Source organism: Cyprinodon variegatus, unplaced genomic scaffold (assembly GCF_000732505.1).
Source record: "Cyprinodon variegatus isolate N-32 unplaced genomic scaffold, C_variegatus-1.0 Scaffold178, whole genome shotgun sequence".
NCBI lineage: Eukaryota > Metazoa > Chordata > Actinopteri > Cyprinodontiformes > Cyprinodontidae > Cyprinodon > Cyprinodon variegatus.
In genome coordinates, this window is record NW_015150631.1 from 776,329 (window position 1) to 802,770 (window position 26,442).

At 38.1% G+C, this 26,442-nt stretch overlaps 1 protein-coding gene across 1 annotated transcript in view; it reads left to right on the plus strand.

Moving 5' to 3' along the window:
- Window positions 1-25,576, plus strand: part of LOC107087290 (huntingtin-interacting protein 1-related protein-like) — a 30,213-nt gene extending 4,637 nt beyond the window's left edge. Inside the window, exons 2-32 of the mRNA XM_015378794.1 lie at window positions 6,362-6,425; window positions 8,780-8,922; window positions 9,029-9,085; window positions 9,174-9,254; window positions 9,356-9,432; window positions 9,543-9,604; window positions 11,626-11,766; window positions 11,862-11,919; window positions 12,433-12,508; window positions 12,663-12,824; window positions 12,911-12,963; window positions 13,044-13,116; window positions 14,448-14,631; window positions 14,716-14,804; window positions 14,887-15,003; window positions 15,081-15,182; window positions 15,358-15,552; window positions 17,910-18,057; window positions 18,184-18,270; window positions 18,365-18,472; window positions 18,681-18,817; window positions 21,618-21,728; window positions 21,820-21,878; window positions 21,960-21,990; window positions 22,089-22,151; window positions 22,265-22,365; window positions 22,460-22,565; window positions 23,396-23,519; window positions 23,957-24,018; window positions 24,229-24,468; window positions 24,560-25,576. Of these exons, the coding sequence (XP_015234280.1) occupies window positions 6,362-6,425; window positions 8,780-8,922; window positions 9,029-9,085; window positions 9,174-9,254; window positions 9,356-9,432; window positions 9,543-9,604; window positions 11,626-11,766; window positions 11,862-11,919; window positions 12,433-12,508; window positions 12,663-12,824; window positions 12,911-12,963; window positions 13,044-13,116; window positions 14,448-14,631; window positions 14,716-14,804; window positions 14,887-15,003; window positions 15,081-15,182; window positions 15,358-15,552; window positions 17,910-18,057; window positions 18,184-18,270; window positions 18,365-18,472; window positions 18,681-18,817; window positions 21,618-21,728; window positions 21,820-21,878; window positions 21,960-21,990; window positions 22,089-22,151; window positions 22,265-22,365; window positions 22,460-22,565; window positions 23,396-23,519; window positions 23,957-24,018; window positions 24,229-24,468; window positions 24,560-24,568 (3,120 nt within the window). The 3' untranslated portion in view covers window positions 24,569-25,576. The remainder of the gene's footprint in view (window positions 1-6,361; window positions 6,426-8,779; window positions 8,923-9,028; window positions 9,086-9,173; window positions 9,255-9,355; window positions 9,433-9,542; window positions 9,605-11,625; window positions 11,767-11,861; window positions 11,920-12,432; window positions 12,509-12,662; window positions 12,825-12,910; window positions 12,964-13,043; window positions 13,117-14,447; window positions 14,632-14,715; window positions 14,805-14,886; window positions 15,004-15,080; window positions 15,183-15,357; window positions 15,553-17,909; window positions 18,058-18,183; window positions 18,271-18,364; window positions 18,473-18,680; window positions 18,818-21,617; window positions 21,729-21,819; window positions 21,879-21,959; window positions 21,991-22,088; window positions 22,152-22,264; window positions 22,366-22,459; window positions 22,566-23,395; window positions 23,520-23,956; window positions 24,019-24,228; window positions 24,469-24,559) is intronic.
- The last annotated feature ends 866 nt before the right edge of the window (window positions 25,577-26,442 follow it).

The following is a 26,442-nucleotide window of genomic DNA, read 5'->3' on the forward strand; positions in this document are numbered from 1 at the left end:
CATACGTCACGCACTCCGTTCCGTTGCTCTTATTGGTTGTAGGTCTATCCAATTGAGTGCAGAGGCATTTTTTTCCTGGTTCGTTCAAAACACGCCCCATAATCACAGCTCTATGGAGCAGAATCAGACTCATATTCTGACTAGAATTGAGTAGGACTACGTCAGGCTAGGTACCCACTGCTTTAGATAAACATTTAGGAGGTGCAGATGTTCTGTTTAGGTGTGCAAACATAGGGGGAAGTTTCTGTAGTGTGGTTCCTGTAGGCCTATGGGTCACATTAACATTTGCATGAGCTCTTAGTGAGCTCAATCTCTTAGTGCACAGAGATTGAACAGGTAGTTTTCATTGTAAAAAGCAGAAGGTATTGAAGAATATTAGATGTTGCAATAATTTTTTGCAATGAATCAAGTAGAAGTTTGTGTCTGTTTTGTATGCAAATACTAACCTGACTCGAGCTGGATGGTTAACCATTCTTTAAATCTAAGATGGAAATATCTGAATTATTGAACTACACAGCTTAGAAATTGTCCATCTACCTTAAATCTGGTAGTTATAGACTAGAATGGCAGGAGAAATGATGAAGTAGTTTTCCTTTAACTGTAGTTTTCCATGGTGGTTAACATGTTGCATAAGGCATGTCATGTTTGTCTGTTGCTTGAAGTCACTTCAAATCCAGTAAGATGAGGAAATGTCCGCTTGGAACTGTTTCTATAGCTTAAATGTTATTGCTGCTTATGTGAATATCTGACAGGACTGAACAGATCAGAGCATTTATTTATTTCCAGACTGCACTGATTTTAACAGTTAAACTAAATCAGATGGCCTGTAAATTCAGCTGTATAGTATCTGTGCTGCTGATTCACCCTAGTCACAGAAATCCCTCCTCCACTCATTACTCTCACTCTCGTCATATATTCGTTTGATTTTGACCTCAGTACCAAGGTGATCCGTCTCTCACAGCGTGCCGCTTGTGTTTGTGTGTCTGTACCGTAGTGTTTGCCTTCCCTCACTCCTGTTGCCTGAGCAAGCACCCATGTGGGAGGGAGGGGGAGGGGAGTCCTAAAGGGTAAACATAGCCACTGAGTGGGAGTCAACACTGAATGAAGTGTGCAGTGTTTAATAAAGCTCTCAGATTTTTTTTATTGTTCTGAGACTCCTCCTCTGCTTTCATTACCCTCTGTTTTTCACTCTCCATAGACACGTCTTCAGAAAGAAACTATCTACCTTATTTTGTTTTTTTGATTTTTGTGTGTGTGGACAAAACCTAAACCCAGCACCAGAAGGAAGCACATTCCAAGTCAAATGGTTTTAGCATCTTGTTCCATTCTAAATTCATCTGTGATGACATTTCACTATTGACACAACAGGTCCTGAGAGCGCCGCGTGTCCGCCTTTTATTTCCACCCACAATAGACCAACACGCATGTCCTAACTTTAGTGTCATTGTTTTTAATTTGAGATTTCGTATCTACCGGTATATTATATTAATTTAGCTTGATCATCATGACCTAATGTACTATAAGTGATTATTTAGATTATGCTCTGCCATTTTATATATCCTGGGTTAGGAGTAGGGTTTATATGGGTCATAAAGAGGGTGGCTGTGTACTGAAACTGGAAAATCAATTCAGAGAATGCACCAGGTTGCCTGGCTACACAACTCTTTGGTGTGGGAGTTGTTATGAAGGGAAGGAAGCTTAAACTTAGCATTTTTTTATTTCATTTTTTGTCTGAAATGATTTAAGATTAAGAAAAAAAATTCTATGGCACAATGGGACATGTCTGTGGAATGATATAGGCCTAATTCAGCAAACATTCAGATATGCTTGATCTTAGTTGAGACCCTTCTCACTTTAAGGGCAATTGATGTGAACTTGCCAGTCAAGCTTTCCAACCTGGTACATCTGAAACTGATCTGATCGGCTCATCTTAAACCTTTTCTTTTTGTCCGTGATGCCAATTATATTCAATAAGGATGCCAATTACATTCAATAAAGAATATAAATTTTCCTACTAAGTTTCTGTCTGATAAATTATAGAAATTAAATATGCATGTATAATTTTAAAACTCAATAACTTGCAATATTTAATCAGTATTATATTTATACGAGAGCTGTATCAAGCCGCTGCCTACAGGCACAGCCATCTTGAATTAAAGCATTTTGCTGCTAAGCTACTGCTCATCCACTGTCTGAAAGCTGTACAGAATAAAATGTTATTTTGTATACACTCTGTGCATACAAACTGATAGTAAAAGTTGTCTTAGTCTATACCCAATTACGCAATTCTGGAGTCCGCATTATCCTTTTTTTTTTTTTTTTAGAAAATACTTTTTCCCATCTGGAGTTTCTGCAGGACAGCCTATTTTTAAATAAAGTATATGACTAGATACTTAGGTTTGGATCACATCTAAGCAGTACAGCTTTAGAAAGGTTGCCATTAGAGGTGGGGTCTTGGTTTAACTGTAGGAGAAATAACCATGCGGGATGAAAATGCTGCTATGAGGCTATTATACAATTTCTACTACAGTGTGTCAGTCTTTCAGTTAGGACTGTTAAAGAAACATGTGGAGATGAAGATGGCCTTTGTGGGCTTTGGCCAGGTTTATTGCCTGTGTTTATGCCTTGAACCACTAGGCAGAAAAAATATTATATTATAAATGAATATTATTGATAGAGCTAGAACCACTTTTGTCAGGGAGAGGTGAGATGATTTAATGCTGCAATAAAGAAGACAAACAGCAACAAGTTAATGAAGACACATGCAGAGACCTTTGATCATTTGGATGAACTTTTCCAGGCTCTCCAGAGATAGTTTGCAGGACATCTAATTGTTTAGTACCTCTACCCCTCCTCTCTTGGATGCACCTCCCAGTTTAATGGTTGCTCTCTCTAACCTGAGCTTATAGCTGTTGAAGTCTGTGACCTTGTCAGGCAGATCCCCTGCAGTTGACTGTTGAATTAAGCAGATAAAGTCCTGCACTAAGTGCCCTCACCTGGGGAATTATGTTCAGAAAAAAGCAGTGGAAGGGGTAGCATAGATGCTTCCACTTCATCGTTCAGTGTTTCAAAACAAAACGGATGGAGTTGCTGCTGAAAAGCAGAGACGACCCGGTAAGCATAGTGGCTTTCATTAAAGAAGCTTAAAGTGTTTGAGTGTAGAAGTGTGTGTGTGTGTGTGTGTGTGTGTGTGTGTGTAGGTGTGTGTGTGTTGCTGCACTAATGCTAGATGGCATCAGACCTTATGGCAGGCCTTGGATTTATCAAGGCTGTCCATCTCTCTCACTTCTCTCAGAGGGTCAGAGGCGGATTTGCTATTGTTTAAAGCAGTTGCAGCACTAAGTATCCAAGCATTACAGTCTGTAACATCCACATCTGCAGCTCCAAATTGATTTCTTCAAAAGGCCAGTTTTGACTTTATCTGATGTAATTTGCAATGGGCTGATGAAATATTAAAAGTCCATTTTTATTTTCCTTATTACTTATCTGAGTCAAATAAAAACTGCATAAGGATTTGGGACACATGCTTTGATTCCTAAATGAAAACAACTTATTTTTAATTTGTTTCTAAACTATCTTTAAAAACGAAGCTGTAGCCTATTTTTTTCTTCTTTGATAAGTTGAATATCAGCAGGCTGGGCATAAAGGAAAACCAACAAACGGAAAAATCTAATCACTGCTTGTGTGATTTTTGATAAGCAAATAGAACATCTTTATGATTAGATCTTGATATTTTTTATACAATGACTTAAAATATCTGCCGTATCATCAGTTTACATGGAAGTTGAGTTGAAACTGCTTAAAAATGAACTTAAATATTCTCCTAACTGTATCGTATTTTCTGTCCCCTTCCAGCTTTTCAGTCACACTTGATGTCCTTTTTCCCTCTGTCCATTCTCACTTTTTTTTCCCTGACACCCATTGTGAATGTAGTCTGAGAGCTTCCCTGCAGCTTTGCTGCTCAGCAGCCATCTGTTGAGGTTTCTGTGCCAGGCTCTGTGTGCCAGAGCGCATCCCCCTATCCAACCCAATCTTCTACCCCGGCTGTCGGCCTTCCTCCCCCAACAAACCCCTCATTGTCACACAAACTTCCAAGCGAGCTCACTTCGCTTGCCTTGTGTAAATGAGGGGAGCGAAGTTCATTTGAGTCAGAAAGCATCAGGAGGAGTCTATTATGTACACATTTGTCTTCTTTTACCCATCGTGTAATCCCTCACTGACCACCAATGTTGGAGTGGCTATATCAACATAGATTTGAGATTCTGAGATATCTAATGCATTAAACTGCTTTAAATGCATCTATCATTGATGTGAGCTCATGGTTTAGCAAAGGTAATGATGGATAGCAGCAGCAAGTAAGAGTTTGGACAAAAAGCAGGAATCACACTAAAATGATTGACTTAAGAGTGACTTATGATTATTTTTATAATACATAAGATGTATTTAGTAGGGATGTGGGGATATAAATGTCTTCTATATTGGTCAAAAAGGAGTCATTCATCCCTAAAAAAAAAAAAATTCTTTTTTTTCATGTTGGGCAGTTTCCTTATGTGTAAATCTTAGCAGTTTTACTATTTGTTTTGGTGTGGCTTAATTTCTCATCACAAAATAAAATGCAGTTTTGGGCAAAAATTTAAAAGGTTGCATTTTCCTGCTCCAGAAACTTATTGCTTTGATTTAAAAGTCATATTTGTTTTCCCTAGGGTTTTAGCTGTGATCTGCTCTCCACAACATTTGCTCTCTGATCATACTGAGAGTTGCATTAGCCAGATTGGTCTGTCATTGCTAATGTAAAAAGCTTTTTTTTTTCTTCTTTTCTTTCTGTTTTTTTAAAGAAAGAAAGTAATTAGTAAGACTGATTAAAGGTAGAGAAAAAACATCACTATTCAGGAAATACAGATATTCTAAAGAGGTTTTAATGAACCCTGGATCCAGTAGAGATTAAGATATAAGAAAATCCATTAGCTCATTGTTTATTAAAAGCATCAAGGTCACATATTAGTTTATTCCTGTAGCTGTTTTGTCAATATTTGTCAAAGTGTATATTTTCAGTGTTGAGGTGCCAAAAACACGACCATAGTACAGCAGCAGACTTCTAAAGCAAGCTGTTTAAAAGTACACAGATCAGTATTTTGTTGTTACTTATGCAAAATACTATTTGATTTTGAGGTGCTTTACTATCAGAAAATTATTGTTTTATATGCCTTATTTCTAATCATAAAAAAGTTAATCTCAGTGATTATATATTACATGTGTTTAGAACTAAGACCTTTAATTAAAGCCCTCCAGCTCTGAAAATAAAATGCTCATGGCTTAGATAGGAGGAATAAGGGTACTGTAGTACACTCAGCTTCTGTGCTTGTTGTATATCCTAGGATGCATCTTTAAATCCAGAGAACAAGCAGATCCTGCTGGTGTGTTCCAGTTCCTGCCTTCCTCGTTTCTCAGCAGTGCTCGTTTTGCCTGCTGAACAGGTTGCAGAGCCGCTTGTCTCCAGCTTTGAGGCAAAGCGGAGTCTCTCACAGGTTCTTTATCAGTAGAATAGCTGCAGGCGCCGCCCACTGATTTAGGGTTTCGATCCTCCAAAAGAAGTTTCCGTTCATCTAGTAACATCTGCTGGGTTTCACTTGGGGGGGCCCAAATATGTCGTCTCTGTGTTGCTGATATGCCGTTAATAAAACCATTTGTATCTGTGGTCAACTTTCTCTAATGTCAGCCTAAGATTAACCAATTAGATTTAGACTTCTTCCTCTTCCTTGAGTTATTTATAGATCTTAGACCTTACAATTTTTTTAACTTGTCAGAACTTGTTTAATTTTTCATTCCTTAGTCTTATAAAAACTGTTTCATATTGGGAATCCAGAAAAGGAGCACTAAATTGCATGGGCAAAAAAAAAAAAAAATGAAAAATAGTGTGCAATAATCAGGGGGGATTAGGGTGATCTTTAAAGAGTGAAGGTGCAAAAGTTAATATATGCAAACTGGTTTGATCTGCCCTATTTAAATGAGCAAGCATTGTGTATGCTACTAGTGTTTGATACTGGTCATAAAACGGGATGAATTTCTTATGGATTTTGACAATGATGATAATTATTGTTTGAATAATAATAATGATTAATATCATTGATGGTGCATTTCATCTCAAAGTGCTATAAAAATTTAAAAAACAATTAAAAAAAAGATTCAAATAACAGGAGTCAAATTGAAAATATTAATAAACATGTAAAAGCTCCCTCCAACCATGAAAATACCTCTCCTGCTACAAGTTAGAGATGCGCACTCTAACAACATGCCGTACTATGTGACATGTCTGTGAAGTGTGAGGAATTGCAAGATCTAATCTTCTCTCCTTTTCTTTCAGCTCAGCAGCATCAGTAAAGCCATCAACTCCACCGAGACACCTGTGAAGGAGAAACATGCAAGACGTATCCTTAAAACTATTTTCTTATTACAACCTTGGCATCATTTTAAAAAAGAGAGCATGAATAAAATACATTCAGTCTAAACTGATCTTTGCCCTCCTTAAAAAGGCAAAGAGTTCTGTAGATTTTAATCATTTGCTTTATTCCACACACCTAGCTTGAGTAAATGGCGATTAAACAGGCTTCTGCAGCATTTTATGGCATGCAGAAGAAAAGTGTTCATTTTCACCAGATGTCCTGGAACAGAAACATTTCCAAGTCATACAGGGTGGGGGTCCCTGAGGACCAAGGGTGTAAACTGCTGCTTTACAGAGTGATGCTGCATTTAATGCGTCTTTAAATTCTAATTTTTAAGAAGGGCATCACATCAAAGTTCACTGTGTTCTTACAGGTTTCAAGTTAGTGGGAGCTACTTATAGTCAGTAACTAGACTTATTACTGTTAGTAATACCAATTACAGTGCATTTCTCTCCATCTTTTGCAATCGAACGCAAAAGAAACAAGTAAGAGTGAACATAAACATTTGTTGTCATGAGTTTAGCTCAATGTTGTCTAGACTGGTCTGATATTTAAGTCTGGATCCTAACTTCAGGGAGAAATCCAGATAAATTCTGTCTGACTTCTGAAAAAAACAACAACACGAGCTCCAGGTTGTGTAGTTGGCATTTGTAATGTTATTAGAACCCAGATGACTTGATGCAGTTCACCTTTGAATGAAGACGGACAACTTTCATATGGTTTGTTATTGGAAAACAGTTGTTAGAACGTTATCGCAGAAAGAACAATTAAAGGTGCAGGCAGTTTGAAGGAATATTTCAGGTGTTTAAACTATTTTTCTACTCTTTATTTTATGGGAGCATCAGTATATAACAAAAGTAAAGAGTAAAAGTAAAGAGTATAATTTTCAATTTGATGGTAATCATATTAATTATTCTAAAGTAGCCTGTTTGATTGTATAAGTTTCCAAAAAGCTTTAGCTACATTTTAGTGCTAAAAGTATTGTATTTATTTACCTTTGTCATCTTGAGTAACCAATCTTAAATCAGTAGAATTAAACTGACGATGCTCCGCTTGTGCTGGGAGGACTTTCCACAAGGGTTAAGAGTGTATTAAAAGGACATTTTTTTATTTCTACCTTACTATTCTTCTGGGAGCTTATTTGTGAGGTTAGTCACTGATGTTGGATGCTATGACCTGCCCATAGCGTCCAACATCATCCTAAAGGTTTTCTATTGGGTTAAGGTCTGGATTCTGTTCAGGCCAATCAAACTTTGATCCATTCTTTGTGGACCTTTCTTTGTGCACCATTGTGCAGTTTTGTTGGCACAGGTAGGTGGGATTACTTAAGATTTCCCTAAAATAATTTCCAAGATGTCTTGTTTTGCAGAAACATTAGGAGTTATCAAACTAAGGGTTAAGGTCCAAGTATTTAAAAAGATCCTCACACCATAGTCCTCTCTGCTGTTCTCCTGGGAACTTCCAAGCCTAAACATGTCTACTGGATTGACAGACAGAAGGGACCGGTTTGTCACCCTAGAGAACACTGATCTAGAATCCCATAGCAGTGTGTTTTACACCACTGCATTCAGGATCACCCTCAGTAATCTTAGTATGGATGCAGCTGCCTGGCTGTTTCCAAGGAGCTCTCTACACACATTTGCTGAGTTAACCTTAGGTTTACATGTAGTTTGTAGGGCTGTAGTCACTGTTTCTGTGGAAAGCTGGGGACCTCTGCTAACTCAGAATCCCCTTAACATGATTGCATCGGCCGTCCTTCTGTCGCCCCCATTTCTTTATTAGATCACTTACAGTTGGATTTAAAATATATATTGTTGCATGGAAACATCCTGAGTGGATTTGTTGCACAAAACCCATCCTATCATGATCCAATAGAGGGATTTACTGAGCTTCTGAGTTTGATCCAATTTCCGCATCGCTCTGTCCTTGAATTTTATATCTTTGGTGGAAGTGATTGCAGCTCAATAATCTGGAATTAAGAGCAAATATTACTAATATAGTGACTGCTTAGAGCAATAATCTCTACCTTGATATGTGAATAAGCTCACTGTTCCATCTGTAAAAGAATATTTGACAAAGAATGTTGCTCCTATTAGCCTCATTTATTTGTTTAACAGTGTGCAGATATTAAAATTTGTTGGGTTTGGTAGGGGGACTGGATGATTTGTCTGAAACTTATTTGAAAGTACTTGTATTTAAAAAAAAAAGAAAAAATAATGGTTAAAACCATTCCTGTTAATAGTGTTGGTCAATTTCAATACAATCATCTTAATGTGTGACTTCCAAAAGTTCTCACCAAGTCCTGTGGGAGTATGTTTCTTCCTTGACATCATGACCAGGAATCATCTTGGGGACACACAGGGAGAAAGGGGCCTTCACCTTCTGGTCCTATGCTCAGGGTTTTCCTCTGGGCACCAGCTCCATTCTGTGCTGGAAGTTCTGCCACGTGCTGCACAAAATCCTGAGAGATGGCCACCGCAATGTAAGACAACCAGCACTGCTTCATTTGGTTCTAAACCAAAAGACAAACCATGTGATTGAGGGATTTGCAGCAAGTTTAATTTCATTTGTTAATTTAATCTTTCTAGGTTCTTCAAGACTGCATGCGGCATCATGGTTCTCTAGCTGAAGTTGGAAAACTGTGGGTGAGTCTAGTCATATTTTTTTCTTATCTTAATGTTTAAAGTCGTTTATTATTAAATCCTAATTGTTTCCCACTGGTTTTGTTTTCAGAGCCACCTCCACGACAAATATGGACAACTTGTGAGTCTGTATATCAAGATGCTCTGCACAAAGCTGGAGTTTCATGTGAAGGTATATGGATCTCCGTCACACATTACTAATGCAACTAAACCTTTTTTTTTTTTTTTTTTTGTGATTGCTCTGACTAAACCTACAACTGTGCAACTCCACAGCATTCAGAAATCCCCCCGAACCTGGAGGTGAAGGATGAAGTGTTGGAACGCACTGCAGGGACAGATATTAATAATGTGTGAGTTTCAAAATGGTTCACCTCTGATGCATCTTATCCAGTCCGAGTTTCACTATGCCTTAGCGGGGCCTCCTTTCTCTGTGACAAAGATATTACTTTCTGTCCCGCAGGTTCCAGCTCACAGTGGAGGTGTTCGATTACATGGACGCAGAACTCAAGGTGGCTGAGACAGGTGAAAACAAAAACTCCTCCTACCTCTTTTTTTTTTTTCTCCCTATGCTGCTTTCTCAGGCAGGGGAAACCTGAGCTGCGGCCGACAAATGCTGCCTACAACCCTGCTCTATTTATGCACAACTAATAAACTTAATGCAAAAACATTACTGTATAAAGTTGATGGGCTGCATGTCTTAGATTGGGTAAAACTCGACGCAAAACGTGACTGAGGGACTCTGTTTAGCTTGGAATCCTGCTTGCTTGTGTTTGTTGTTTCACTAATGAGGAAATGCCTCCACTTGGAGCTCATTAAAATGATTTCCTCCTGTTTAGCAGTAATGACATGTTCTTCCAGGCCTGCAGGGTGGAGGCCCCGTATGACAACACAAGAAACGAACTGAGCAACAGTGGTTTGGATACCATGTGGATTAAAAATCTTAAGTGTTTTCATGGTTCAAAAAGTCATGTGAGCTGTTTAAGTAAAGGGAGGTGCAGTCAGCGGTTGGAGGCAACACAACCGTTTAGCTAAAGTATGGGAGTCTCTGAGTGCCAACATTCAATAGAAAAAACAAAAATATCTTTAAATGTGTAGTTTAAAATATTTAATCTTCATTTAAAGATTCTGAATTTAACACGGATATTAACAAGACATTTTTTTTAAAGGTGAGATCTGAAGTTTTTTTCTTTCAATTCAGAGATGAGACCCTAGCCTCTAAAAAGATCTAAAAAAAACAGTCTAATTAAATCCACAACTTCTAGGTATTGTTGAAACACACATAGAGGCTTGAAAACATCACAGATAGGTTAATGTCAGATTTCAGACAGATTCAGATTGATCTAAAGTCATCTAATACAGAGTCATACAGAAAGATATTTATGTGCTTATTAATTTGGACCTACTGCTAACGCGAACAGATTATTAGGAGCCATTATTATCCCATAACCCACCAGTGTTACTGCCTAACACATCCTTTCTCACTGAAGCAGCAGTTTGCATCTGACACATCATCCTCCCTTTACTCTTCATTATGTTAGATAAAAACTCAAGTTAAAGATCAGAAGTTCTAGTCGAATCTCCCACGAGCCTAATCGGTGGTATACACTGCGTGTGTTTGAGGCCTGATGTAAGAAGGCGATTGTTGGGAAATCGTGGAGAAATCTCCAAATATGCATCTCACGTGGGAAAACCGGTTCGAGGACGGCCGTTGTTGGCCTCTTGTGACCCAAAGATAACTTGTGATAAATATCTAACACCATCAGATATTTAGAATGACTAACGTTGTGACAGCTGCTGTGACCTAAAATGAGCCTTTAGAAACGCATTGATCATCTCACATTGTCATTCTAGATCTAACGGTACACATCATTTTTTCTTTTTTTTTCTATGAGATGTGTGAATACAGCTAATCATTTTTTATGTTACCAGATGAGAAAACAATCTTTACCTCCCACTCATTAAAACTGATGGCCTTTTTTAACCCAGCAACAATGCACATTTTGATGCTTTTAAATGCTGGACCAACAAAGATGTTTCTTTATAGAAGAGAATTCATGGAATAATCCTGATATTGTCTGCTTGTCCCTGGCAGCAGAGATGGTTTGTGCAAGCTGATGAAGTTCTTTATTGCTGAACATCGTAACCAGTTTAGGAGTAAAGTTATTATACAATGTGCACACTTAACATTTAACATTATACCAGAGTTCATTATATCTATGTGGTCATGGAATACTCTTAAGTTGCTAAAATTTCAGTGAATAAAGCCTGAATCTTTCTATAGTGATTTTTACATTAGTTCTGCCCTCTGTATGCAGAATCCTGCTTCCAAACAATGCTTCAGATTCTTTACTTAAAGTTAAAAACAAAATCCTAAAGTTAAATTATTAGGAAAAAATGTGATACTTTTTTATTATATTTCACAGATATGCCATAATGCATAAAAGTGGGCTCAATTATAAAATGGTTACATGTGTAAAAACTGGTTGTTTACATAAGTGATCCTTTAACATGGTTCACATATATGTTCTTGTTTTCTCCTGCAGTGTTGCGTCAGCTGAACTCTTCCATCGCCGTCACCAGCCTCACATCGGGCCAGTGTCGCCTGGCTCCGCTCATCCAGGTGGTCCAGGACTGCAGCCAGCTCTACCACTTTAACGTTAAGCTACTCTTCAAGCTTCATGCCTGTAAGAACACCTAGTGCTGGAAAAAGTCCAGTCCCTGTTTGTTACTGTATCACAGTTATTATGCATTTGTGGCTAAAAGTACATAATAATCCCAGGTCTGCCTCCTGATACCTTACAAGGACACCGTGACCGGTTCCGTGAGCAGTTTAACAGGTCAGTGAACGCATCAAAGCTTTTTAGATTGTCTGCAGCATAAAATGGCTCCACGGCACTTTAAGCCTGAATACACCCTGAACTATCTCTCATGTAACAATCACAAAGTTTATTCTATATTCATGGGATTTTATGTAAAAAAGCAACTATTAATGTTGAAGGGGAATGAAACATAGTTTCATTAAAATCTGAAACGTTAGTTTTGCACTTGTATTTAGCCACCATTTGTTTTCAAAATCAGTTTTTAATAAACCTATCATTTTCCTTCCCCAACCCAATTATTAAGACTGTGTGGTCACATTACACTTCACAAATGTAAAAGAAAATTATGTATATTGTTGTTTAACCTCTTCTATTCTCTATAGTCTACACATTAGCAGTTTTTGCAGATTTGATTGTTTTACTAGGTGTTTAGCGTTTACCACATACAACAAAATGAAAGCCTAATATGGAAATTCTGATGGAGGGAGAAGACTTTGTTTAATATGCACTATTTTCTTTTTGTTTGCACAGCCTGAAAACCTTCTTCAATAGAGCCAGAGAGATGGTGTATTTCAAGAGGCTGATCCAGATTCCCAGGCTGCCTGATGTAAGAAAAACAATAACTGCTGTGTCACACTCCCATTTTGGTTTCTTCATAACAAATCCCCTAGTGGTTCTGTGTTGCTAACAGGATTGTTATTTAAGCCGGAGTTATGCTGAAATCTGTCCAACAAATGTTGATTGTATCCATTTTCTTCCAGTCTCCACCTAATTTCCTGCATGCAGCAGCTCTGGCCAAACATGTGAAACCGGTGGTTGTCATCCCTGATGATGATGACCAACAGGACGATGATGACGACGACCCAGAGCCGCTCATCGAGGTCAGCGATACCCCAACGCCCAGCCTGCAGTCTCAGCCACAGGTACGTTTCAATAATCACAGGTGTACAGATGTGTACAGATGTGTACAGTGTCTTACCTGCTGCCTTTTTGGTGTTTTATTATGCAGGTTGACATATTTGATCAGGCATTTGGACCTCCAAATGGAGGCTTCGATGAAAGGTGAGCATTTAACTGTTGCACTGATTTTAAGGGTTTTAAGTATCAGCACATTGTGACTGTTAAGGGTTTCTGTGTGGCAGGGATCTGCAGATTGAAAGCCTGAAGTCAGAACTTGAGCTACTAAGGGCAGAGCTGGAGAAAGTGAAAACAGAGGTGAGGACTCTTGAGCAGCCTGATGCGTTAGTGTCAGAATTTTGTACATACTTATGACTGTTAGGAGGCATTATTATCTACGTGCAAAGGAATCTGGATCATGTGTTTTGCTGGATGTAACTGCCAAATGCCACTCCTGATCTAAAGAATGTGGCAAGTCGCCTCTAAATGTCAGCTGAGTGAAGTCTTATTGGCTCACCTGTTAATGTGTAAATATTGACTCTCTTTATATTAATGTGCCTTGTAAAAGTATTCATTACCCTTCAACATCTCAACATTTTGTTGCAATACTGCTAAAAATCTTGTGTGTTTTCAGTAGAGATTTTGAAAGATAGGCTAATGCAAAATCAATGACAGTTTTAATATACATTGTTTTAAATGTTTGCAAAGTGTGGCATGCATTGTGTTCAGCATATTTTTCTTTTTTCCCCCTTGATTTAAAAAACAAAACAAAAAAAAAACATCAAGAACACAGGAAACGGGTTAGAAATAAAAACATAGATGAGTTTTAAGTTTGGAAAATATAAAAAACAATGTCTCAGTCTTTAAATATCTTAAAGAGCACTGCTTAATCAATCCTCAGAAAATGGACAAAGAATGGCATAAGTCCAACATATGGCCTTCCACCTTAACTAACAAAACAGACAAGAAGGGCTTTAGCCAGATAAGCTGCCAGAAAGATTGGAGAATCTGTTGACATGACATTTATAAAACAGGCCTTTATGAAATAGTGCCATTAAAAAGACCCAGTGAGGGGAATATCTGTTAAAGGGACTCATTTGCAGGTGAAACAAGCCATGTTGGCGACGCAGGGAGCATGTGGAAATTTATGTGGTCAGAGATCAAAGTTTTCTTAAATGCAAAATGCTATGTGTGATAAACTCTAGCTCTGCACATCCCAATGAACGCTGCAATCTCACTATAAAATAAAGTCGTGGCTACGTTATGCTGTGGGAAGGCTTGTTTTCTGCAGGGCAGGGAAACTGATTAAAGTCAAAGTCCAGACCTAAATCCACAAGTAAATCTGTAGGCTGAATTATGTAATATTGACTTTTGAAAAGGCGTTACTTCAGGCTGCTTTGAACAGAAGAATACATTTCTAGAAGTACCACAAAACTTTAAAGGAAACATCTTAATTTTTAATTTCTGCAACTCTTAAAAAAAAAATCCTCAATTATGTTTGATTGTTTGTGTCTGTCGGTTAAATCAACCTAAAATAGGTTGTGGTTTGTCACTGAAATGGGACCAAATGTTCCAGTGTGTGCAGATACTTTTGCAAGGCTCTGGCTTTAAGTTTATCTAAAATCTATTTCTCTGTTTTGGACCTGAAGGCCCAGCGCTATGTCACGCAGCTCAAGTCCCAAATCAACAGTTTGGAGGCTGAGCTGGAAGAGCAGCGCATGCAGAAACAGCGTGCACTGGTGGAAAACGAGCAGTTGCGCATGGAGCTGGAGGTAACCCGCCGCCGGAACGCGGAGCAGGAGAGCTTGCAGAGCACCTTTATCGAGGCAGAGAGTAAGATGTGTTTGGAAACATTTGTTCAGAAAATACTGCTGGAACAAGCAAAATTAATCACTCTAATCATCTCTGTTTGCGAAGAGAAAGCACAGGCCACCGAGCAGCGATACAATAAACTAAAAGAGAAACACACGGAGCTGGTGGCCAGCCATGCTGAACTGCTCCGCAAGGTACATACACCAGAGCAGCTTTTAATCGCATGTCACCACCTGGTATTGTGCTTTAAATCTGTGTGTGCTAATGTGCTAACAGAGTGCAGACACTGTGAGGATGCTGTCAGCCACCCAGCAGACTCAGGAGGAAGTGGAGAGGACAAAGCAGCAGCTGAGTTTTGAGGTGGAACGGGTCAAACAGGAGGCAGATATGAAGGTTTGTGTTATTTTTGTTTTTATGGGATGAAATTGAATGTTTGAGTGAGATTATAGTTAACGCTGGTGTCCTTGTAGATGGAAGAGCAGAAATTTGAGATGGAGCGACTAAGGAGGGAGCTTGAAGAAAAGATGGCAGAGGTGAATCGGGTCAAGGCGACTCTGCAGAGCAGCGAGATGGTGAGAGTTCCTCTGCAGTACCTTCTCCGATGTCCTGCTATTTCAGCTCCATTTTAGTTATCATCACTTCTACTTGCAGGATGCAAGACTTTACAGATGGATTTTTTTCCTTGTTTGCTCTTTTCTGGTTGTGCTTATCCCACTCTTTCTTCTTTTTTCTTTTTTTTCTTTCCAGACTTCGTTGGAAAGGAACAGCAACTTGACGGCTCTGCAGGCGGAGAAGGAGCGTCTAATGCGTTCTGTGAAAGAGAAGGAGGCAGAGCTGTCGTCTCTGCGGCAGGAGTCGCAGCTGCAGCAGTCCTCGCTTCAGCAGGAAAGGGAGAAGAGCAGCAGGGAGCTGGGAGAGCTGCAGAGCAAGCTGAGAGAGAAGGTCAGTTAGGAGACAGAGGGCCCACTCATTTTAACCTCATTATGAAATGAATACATGGCCTTTCATAGGTTACATTAATTGGAACTGTGTGACTAATATTAATCTGTTATCTGAATGATGCACAGTTAGTTTTCTTGTTTATGATCAAATTTTTACCAACATATTTTTGTATTTTACCCTCATGGTCCAAATAACCATCAGAAGAAACAAAAGAGAACTAAAATAATTACTATTCCCTGTTCAGACCTATCATTACCGTATATCCTTGTTTTTTTTTTACCACTTTAAGCAGGACTGATAACACTTGTTTTCACTTAAACTAATAAACTTGTCCATATTATCAACAAAATATATGAAATTCTTCAAGTCAGATTTTTTTTCATATTAATTTAAAACAGTATTTTGAAAATTAAAAGCTTCATTTTAAACCTAAGAAAATAAACATTATGTATAAAATATGTTGTGTTTTAAACTACTAGCTTTGAGCTTGAAGGCTCTGAACATTTTAAATATGATAAGCGTTGTTGGTCACAGATTTTTATCTGAGACGCACTCAGTCAGCTGCGTAGCTGCACCTACCACGTCAGCAAGAATAACAAAACTCTATCACAGGCTGTGCAGGTTTGATAATCTGACCAAACTCTTTTTACCCAGAAAGTATTTTAGTCCTTTTTTTACTCTGAGCAGACATCTGCTGTCCCCTGATATCTCCAAACAGCTTATTTGCATGGGAGAAAGAGCTGTGTAGTTTTAGTTTTTTAAAGTAAAATAATATATTTGGATTTCCCCCCCACACACAAATGTATGTAAAAACACTTGAGACCAACTATCAACAATATATGAAAAAATAATGGAAATATGCTGGTTTTAGCCTAGCACCTTCGCAAACTCCTCTAAGCACTAACCCTTAACTATCAAGTGTCACTCACATTAAAGTCACACTCAGCTGTAGAAGCCACCTGGATATTATGAGGGGAGTATAAATGCGAATGGGACGGCCTCTTCCTTCTAACGGAAAGGGAAAGCAGTTGTTCATATTGCAACACAGTGATGACGCTTGTGCATGCCTGTTGCTCTGTGGCGCAGGTTCACATTATATGAAACGTTTGCCACTTTCTTTTACCGGTAAATAAATCCATCCAGTCAAATAAAACTAGTTTTAGGAGGACCTTCCATTTAGGGGTTAATGACTTTCTTTTTCCTAATTAGGGATTTTCTGTCAGTGTGATGAAGATGCAGCAAACCAGCAGTACTTAGCATTTCGATGGATGTTTTTCCTCCGCCTCTAGTTTGCTGTTACACCTACTGCTTAGTTCCAGTAAGCCTTCACTGATGCAGACTTTCTATTTAAGGGCCGAATGGTCCACTTGCTCTTTCATAAATGGCACTTCAAGTGGCAGACCCTCCACGGGGACACTCAATTAATTTGGGATTGGGCCTGTAGGTGCATGTGACGAGTCGGTTAGTTTACTTAAAGTTCATGGCTGTCCTGTGGGGGTTTTTTTGTTTGTTTTTGTAAAGCAACAAATACTATACCATATAGAATTTCCTTGATAAGTGTAATGCTGAAAAAGCCTTGCCTTATTGGGTTGTTTAAGATGGCAGCTATTCTTTTAATAAAGCTTTAGGTTTAACTCTACAAACTTGACTTAATTGATACTTGAGTACCGAAGTTATTATTATCTTTAGAATATTCCTAAAGACAGCCGTTTTAATTGTAACAGATCTCCCTTTGTGATGCAAAGCCATTAAAAAAGACAGAGTTGCTTGAAGGAAGTCATATTAGTTGGTTATCCCTTAATGTGTCTGAGGATTGCATTCTGGCAAATAAATGAATGCAGATCCAATTGTTTCACACCATTTCTGACAGTGGTCTAAGCTAAGCCATCTTCAGCTAGTATAAAACAGTATAGATTAAAATTCTAAATTTCTTTATAAGCAGATATAGTTTAAAAATATTCTCTTTTAAAAAAAGAAGTCTGGGATCAAAAAAAGAACAGTTGTAAAAGGAGTGTAAAAAAAAAATACATGTTTCAAATGTAAAGGGCTTGTTTAAAATGAGTTCTACCTTGATCCTGTCAAGCATGATTTTAATTGTTGAATTGCATAGAATCATATTCAAAGAATGTTACAGAGCTCTGGTGATAAGCTCTAAGCCCCTCATCACCCTAAGGTGGTTAGTATTTTTTTTTCTAAACAATCTTATCAAAAGCATCGGCTGGTTCTGTTTATGCTGGTCTATTCAGGAGTCTCTAACCTGAGGATATAGTATGCAAAACTACTACAGGAGCTATTATAGAAAACCAATATAATTGTTATATATGCTGTGTTTTGTTTGTTTTTTGTGCTATGTGTAGACCAGTGTGGAGGAGCAGATGAAGAAGAAGCTTTTGGAGGAGCAGTTTGCAATTCTTCAAGGCACTATAACAGAAGCTGAGAATATCATTCAAGATGCTGTTGCCAAGCTGGATGATCCTCTGCACATACGCTGCACCAGCTCTCCAGGTCCGATTGTTGTCCACATAATGCTGAATTTGAGAATAACTACATCTGGAGTTAAATGTACTGGATATCAGCAAACAGCACTGCAAGAATGAAGGTTTATCATTTTATTTTTTCTTCTCCACTCAGATTATCTCATAAATCGGGCAGAGGCCACACTGAGCTCCATAGACAAAATGAAAAAGGGACACACAGATTATCTGCGTAACATGGAGGGTGCGTTCCTTTGTTTAATGACACACTACATGGTTGGTTTATGATGTTATCTAATGTTCCAATTTGTTCCCTTAATTTATGCTTTCGTAATCAGACGCCGGCGGACTGCTGAGGTCTCTGACCCAGTTCTCCCACTTGGCTGCGGACACTATCGTTAATGGCAGCGCAACTGCACACCTGGCACCCATTGACCAAGCAGATCGTAAGGAACTTTCTTCGCACACTTTTCCCTTTTTAACTACTGCATGCATCCCAGCATTTATCGACTTAATAAAGCCAAAACACTCTACCTTCTTGCTTTTGTTGTCTTGGCAGAAGCACTTTTCTTAAAAAGAGTTCAAAGTCTTTAAATGGAAAAGCTTTTCAGAAATGTTTGTGACGGATTAACATTGCACTTTGATGTGTGGCAGGACTGACTGAGAACTGCAGAGGCGCTGCCACTCAGAGCCTGCAGTATCTAAAGGATCTGAAATCGAAGAGCAGTCTGCAGAGAGCTGATCCGGCTTCTATTCGAGTCATCGTGCAGAAGATCCTGCACCTGGGTCAGGTGAGGAGAATCTGCAGGATCTCTGCAGAGATGCTGTGTATCGCAGACTACTCATAAACAGTTTCAGGATTACAATGCTTAGATAATAGATTGTAATATTTTTAACCAATTATGGCAACTGTAGAAATATTAAAGTTAAAAAATGTATATTACATCAATACTTTACGCTAATGTAATAAATTATTCCCCCATTTTATGATAGACCAATCCAGAGAAGTGCATTATAACAGATGAAAAAAATTTTTTGCAAGTAGAAATCTGAAAACCTTATATACATTCTTCTTGTTTTAATACCACAGAAAAATATTTTTTTATCAGTCAAATGCCTTGAGAAGTCATCCTATGTGGGAATGATGCCCACCTTGTGAATTTGCAAAGAGATCAGGTTGTATGAGAATAGTTTGGCTAAGCAGTCTGAGGAAACAGTTTATGTTGAATCTCAAATGCTTTTGATATAAGTTAACCACATTACACAAATAGAAATCAAATCAGCAAATATTATATGTCTGATACCATCAATTTCCTTTCCAAACAGATACTGACTAAAATACATACTGGTATATGGAATACAAATCTAACACTGATCATTTGTGCAAACACACCTAATGTGTCTGGTAAGCGTAAAAAAAAACTCTAGCTGATTATGTTAGTGTCTCCAATCAAAATATTAAATAATTTATAAATTATTGCACTAAATTGTCATTACTGATATTAATAATTTGACTCAAATATTTATAGCAAAGTGGATTGATTGTAAATAATTTTATAAGTTAACATAAAACACTTTCAATGATTAATCATATTTGTATCTAGCCATTCAGCCTGTAAAACATAAGCACAGTAATCAGACCAGCTGACAGCTTTGCTAAGGCCCAGGACAATGTAGTCTTTTCTTGGCAAGCTGATGCTCTATAGACAGCATTGCCAGGCCATTAAACCTTTACTGGGACATACTAGAGCCCAGATATTTTTTTATTATCTTCATTTTACTGATGGCCTGCTTACTCCAGCCAGTCACAGGTAGAGATAGCAAAATATGTAGCAGGTGTTTCCATTTCCAATAACAATGTTTGTTTGCAGTTTCTTTCATGCCCTGGAAATCTTTCATAAAACTTTCTGTATATTATGTTAGATATTTTCATCCCATCTTTTGAATTTAGTGCATTCGTTGATCCTTTCCCTACTTCATAACAGAACAGCAAGCACAGCAGGCAAAATATTCTTTATATTAGAAAGTATGTGCTATGAAAATTCTCTGAATCTGCTGACAGTTCATTTGCCATCTCTAAGAAAGACTTCCTTTTTGCCATTAAACGCACAACACTCACTCAATCAAAATCAGTCATTTTTGTTGGCCACAGCGCAGGATCCTTGAAATTAATGGCGTGATCCGTCTCTGAGACACTATGCTCAGACTCTCCTATCGGGCAGCACGCTCCCCCTTCCCCCTAAGCTGCAACATGAGAACTGCTTTGCTCTCCTCTTCTCCACTCTCCACTCTGTTTTTCATCCTGCACCTGGACCTGTGCCTTCTTTCTACTCTTTTGGTGCTAAGCTCAAGTATTTCTGTAAAAGAAAAAGTGTTTTTCTCCCTTAACTAGCTGGACCTGTTCCTGACTCATCCTCATTTTGTTTTTAATATTGACTCCTAAAATACCTCAAGCCTTTGGTGTCATATTCCCTTTTTTCTGTTTTTTCATGTGCACCAGCCTTCGGAAACCCTGTATTTTTAATGGTCAGAGTGTAAATTTCAGGCCCCCACTCTGTCCTGGGACAATTGACACCTTTGTCCCCCCCCTGTCAGCGGGTGTTCCAGCAATACATGTTACTCCAAGCTGAACTCATGCAGCTATTTGCTGAAGCACAGTTTGCTTTTTGAACCTTTTTATAACCACTTTTAATAATGTGATCCAATCCACCAGAGAAATTGCTTAGTGCAGTTTAAAGCTGTACATTTTCTCCCCTGTGTTGCACTTGCTTGAAGCACAGAGAGAGACGTCTGTCTTGACCCACTAGCAGCAGCAACTGACGGCGCTCCCCTCTTCCGACAACCTCATCATGAACGCTACACATCCTGTGTTGTGGTTTAACCTCAGGTGTTTCCTGAGGTTGTTATGTTGCTGCAACCTCTTACCTTTTTTCTAACAAATATCCACTGCAAAAAATACAAATCTAAATAAGTCGTTTTATCTTAAAATTAATGCATTTTTTCTTGCATTGAGGAGGTGAGAAACTTTGCCAATGGAACAAGACAATGTACATTTAAAATAAGAAACAATTGCACATTCAAGTGCAAATTATCTAGTTATCTTATTTTAAGAGTGAAAAATATAATTCCGTTGGCAGATCACCTTATTAACCTACCGGTACTCAAATTAAAGGTAAGTACACTTAATATAAGACATTTACTTTATTTCTAGATAGTTTTTGCAGAGCAGGTCGTGTCTTGATTGCGCTGAAATAATTATTCTCCTGTTTAACTGCATCTACCCAGTGACAGAGCATCCCATATCCATACTGACATATTTACAAAGCAGAAGTAGATCCCATCAAGTGCATCCATTTAGGCAATTGTCTTGTTGTTTGCAACACCTCTGACTGTGGTAGTGAAAATATCAATATATGGATTTGAGAATCGACTTCAGATCCTAAAATTCTGTTATCTTAGATTATTTATATTTTAGTATCCATCAACACATCCCCATAAGATTCAGGATCCTTTGCATTACAGTGCATCACTATCCCTTTTTTTTCCTATCTGAATCTGGACTGAAACTGTTTTGTTGCCTTTTTCATATAGGAGCTGCGACCGAAAGGAATGGACATCCGTAAGGAGGAGCTGGGAGATATGGTTGATAAGGAAATGGCAGCAACCTCAGCATCTATTGAGGAGGCTGTACGCAGGATTGACGTAAGTTGTGGTGTACTTATTCAGTATGCTCTTAAAAAAATATAAGGTCTTGACAGTAGCTAAGGATTCTTCCCTATTGCTTTCAATTTAGGAAATGATGAATCAAGCACGAAAAGACACATCAGGAGTAAAACTGGAGGTCAATGAAAGGTTTGTTCTTTTGTTTATCTAAAACAACTGGACACTATCTGTAACACACTGGTTCTTAATAAAGGTGATCTTTTTGTACAGAATTCTCAGCAGCTGCACAGATCTGATGAAGGTAGAGTTTATACACACGGCGCTCAAAGCTGTCTTTCACTGTGATCCCCGTGAACATATTTGTATTTCCTGCTCATTTTCACACACCCTCTCCTTCAGGCCATTCGCATGCTGGTCATAGCGTCCACAGACCTGCAGAAGGAGATCGTTGAGAGTGGGAGGGTGAGTCATCGTTTTGTAAACTCAAGCAGACTGCTTATTTGTTTCTGAATATGAAGCAGGTTGAGTTGCTTCATTCAGAAATTTGCTCTAAATGAACATTCTTGTTCTTAAAGGGTGCTGCAAGCATTGGGGAGTTCTACGCCAGAAACTCTCGCTGGACCGAGGGACTCATCTCTGCTGCCAAGGCTGTGGGATGGGGAGCCACTGAGTTGGTGTGAGTTCCTCTTGACGCTTTCCCCTCTTGTTTCAAATTCTGGGAGCATAAAAGTGATTTAAGGCGTGTTCTAATTCAATGTTTCTAACTGTAGAGAGTCGGCTGATAAGGTGGTACTGCACACGGGGAAATATGAGGAGCTGATAGTCTGCTCTCATGAGATCGCTGCGAGTACAGCACAGCTGGTAGCAGCCTCAAAGGTAATCCTCTGTAACATGCTGGGTAACATGTGACTGTATGTATGAAAAAATGGTTTTCAATAGAACCAGTGGAGTGTAGCTGGAGGTTGCTGAATAGTGATAGTGACGATAAACTCGGCAATCAGTGCATAACTAATTTGTTAGAAGAAGTATCTAAAATCTGAGTTCCTAAAGTAAAATATATAGTTTCTAGTAACCTGGATACCTAAGAAACCTGCTTTTCTTTTAGAGTAAGCCCTGTTCTTTTATTCACAGCAGTGGTGAAGCACCACTGGGACAACTTTAAAGTTCCCATATTATTCTACATTTAAAAATGAAAAAGAATATTAACAAGAAGGCCCCCAGAGTTTTCATTTGTAAAAGAGGAACTGCAAGAATGTAAAAATATAGTAGTTGTGGCTTCCGATGCTATTCAGATAGTTACAGTGATTAGGTGTTGCTTTGCCCAATCAGCTTGATAGGTTCTACTTAATGTTCTTCTATTTCCCCAAAGAGATTTGATGGGAGCAGTCACAGATTAATAAGATGTAGTCGTTAAGCTGTAAACCTGTGCTGCACATTATTGATCTCGCTTCCCAGATTAGAGGAATCCTTGAGCTCACCCAGTAATTACTCTTTTGAAACTTTTGTTGCTCAGTCTAAATTGACCAGAAGTCTTTTTTTTTTTGTTATATAAAAAAAAATGGTACCAAATTTGTTGAATTCGTGTTTATACATTTGTCCTCAGTCTAGTTCTCCAGATATCCAGCATTTGGTACTTTCTGTGTCTGAAGCCCAAATGTTTTCTTTGAGGCTGTTCTAATCCTATGGATCTCCTCCTGTGCCATCAGGTTAAGGCTGACCGCAGCAGTAAGAGGCTGGGCGTTCTCCAGCAGGCCTCTCGTCATGTCAATGAGATGGCAGCTAATGTGGTGGCCTCTACAAAGACGGGTCAGGGAAATCTGGAAGAAAAAGGTAGGTGCTAAACTTTATTAAAGGTATAGTGGAGGATGTTCTTTTAACAGGATGGATCATCAAAATAAGTGGTCCTGCTAATTGCCAATCATTCTTTTGATATGTTTACGTAAGGCCGTCCTACGAGCTCCTCCCCATTTCCACTTACGGGTGGTGATAGTGGAAAAATTGCTAATTTTCTGAGCTTGTATGAGCGATGCAATCTGCAACTTTTAAACGGCATGCACAAGAAGAAATTGGCTCTGCATGCTCTCACACGCATTTAATAGGCGTTCCCTCTCGGGAGCGGGTACAGAGTTGTGCATGTGCAATTTTTTATTTTTTTTTTAAGTGGAGAGGGTGGGTCTTTTCAAAATAATTGCGAAAATCCTCCACTATACCTTTAAGTTTAGCAGAAGCTGTGGTGGACCTTTTAACTCTTGGTTTCCTTTAAACAGAGTCCATGGACTTCTCTGGGATGTCTCTCATCAAGTTGAAAAAAGAGGAAATGGAGTCACAGGTAAGTTGTTGCTTCTCATGAGACGTTGTTCTGTAAACTATTCTAAGATGAATTTGTTTGAAAAGTCTAGGTAGTTGTTTTAAGGGATTTTTTTGGACATGAAGCAAAATTATTGATACAATTAAATAAAAAAAAACTTTTTTTTCCCTTCTTTTAAATAGATAAGGATCTCAAACAATGTTTTAAAAAAAAATTTCTTCTGCTAATCAGGTCAAAGTGCTGGAACTGGAGAGTCAGCTAGACAACGAGCGTCTGCGGCTGGGTGAGCTCAGGAAGAAACACTACAACCTGGCCGGAGTTCCTCTGGACCCGGTTTCCGAGCAGAACGGTGACAGCCCATCGCTGGATAATACTCCTCGTTCTCTCACCGCGTCCCCGAAACCCAGCAAGCCCCCGCTCGGAAGGAAACCCACACTCACTCAAAAACCCAGCATACCATCTAAACCTTCGGTTAGTGTGATTTAAAAAAAAAAACCCATCAAAATAAGAAAAAAAGCAAACATGACTGGTAACGACATATTTCTTCTTTCTCATGTTGCAGTTCAAGTAAATGCAGAAGATGGGAATGCTTCACTGCACAATGACTGGATAGAGAAGAGAAGCAGAAAGCCCTTTTTTGTGAATATGCAGCTCTTTTTAGTTGCATACAGAAAGTAGGGTGTCAACCTTCTTCTTGTCAATTTTCTTTAATTCCATTCCTTTTTCCTTATTTGTTTGCCATAATGACCCAAAAGCCTTTTTTTTTTTTTTTACTCTTAATGCATGTAGGGAATTCTGTGTATCCCCATTCTTCCTTATATTTTTAATGTTTGATATTAAAAACATTTTATTGTAGGCATTTTTTAAATTATTTTCTGTATCATAAACAGTTTGAAAATTGCACCAACTGCTCCTTTTTTTTTTCTAGAATGTAAACTTCAATCTAGCGCACAAATCAGCAGCATATCTTGTAGACGAAGAGCCAGATTTGATCATGTTTATGGCAGCCTTATTGCACACTCTCAGATCACATTGTTTTCTTGTTATTCTCTGTTTGGTATTATTTATCTTTTGATGTTGGTTGATGGCGGTTTGGGAATCACTTGGTGTGTTCATGTTGTTGCAGAAGTCTAACATACCTCTAGCTTTGCCTTGATGTTTAAATTTGCAGGTTTTTTGTTGTTTCTTAACTGGACAAGTTTGTACCAGATGCCTTTGAATAATACTTTATAAATGCATTCAATATTGCCTGTAAAGATATGCAGTCTGTACAGGAGACCTCTACTTACACACTACACTTACTGTATCTCATGAATGTCCCTTTACAAGAGGAGGATGGAGATATAATAGATAAACCTAAGGGTTGCACATATCAGCTGTAGGTGTCCTTATTAAACGCTTCTTCAATGCTGAATATCTATATTTAGTTGAGTGTCTTTTGAATTTAGGAGCGTTTCCTACAAGGTTTTAAAACAGTTTTTTTTTTTTTTTTTGGTCCCTACTTAGTCTTTTTACTCTCAGATCTATTAATATATATTTTAGTAAAGATGCTGGTGTTTTTTTTTTTTTTCTTGTAAGAAGTTTAAATGTCATGAACACACAATAAATGATCAATTTGATTACGTTTTTGTGTTTATTACAAAATTGCACTTCACAAACTTTTGGTTTTTGGTGAATATTTTTAGCAGAACAGTAAGCTTAAAAATACTCAAATGTAAACATATGTTCAGTTATATTTTTTTAGTGGCATATTAATTACTCTAATATCTGTTGCGATATAGAACATTTAGTTATTTATCTCCAACATGCATGATCACATGAATCGAAATTGTCATTTTAAAATGCAGATGATTTTCAGTAAATTATTCCCTTAATTCAGTTAATTTTAAAATTCTCTTATAGAGAATTATTAAATGAAAGTTATATATTTTTATAGAATTATTTCTGTTTATGATGTTAATAATCTCTTAGACTTAGACTCAACTTTACTTATCCCTTGGGATTACTCCTTCAGGGAAATTCTGGTTCCAGTAGCTCATATAGAATACAAAAGGCAGAGTTAAAGCAACATGCCATTAAAAATAAAAATACGACAATATAAAAAGAGTGCATATAATACAAAAGAGCATAAGAAAAGTTTTATTGTCCTCGAATATGTTTCCTTTAGAAACAAAAATATCTGCACAGTAGAGCTAAGGGAAGACTACATAATAGTTGACTTGGATTATCGCACTTGTACTGCAGAAATGTACTGACCATATAGATAATTAAAAACATTACACAGGCTACACAGTAGTTGGCATGTGTTATTGCACAGTTAGAGAAGAATATTGCACATGAGAGACAATAGCTAATATTTTGCACAAGATGTCCGGAGGGGGGGTACATTTTAAGAAACCCAAAGTTTGGTTTAAAAAAATAAAATACTGAAGTGTTTGGGGGTTC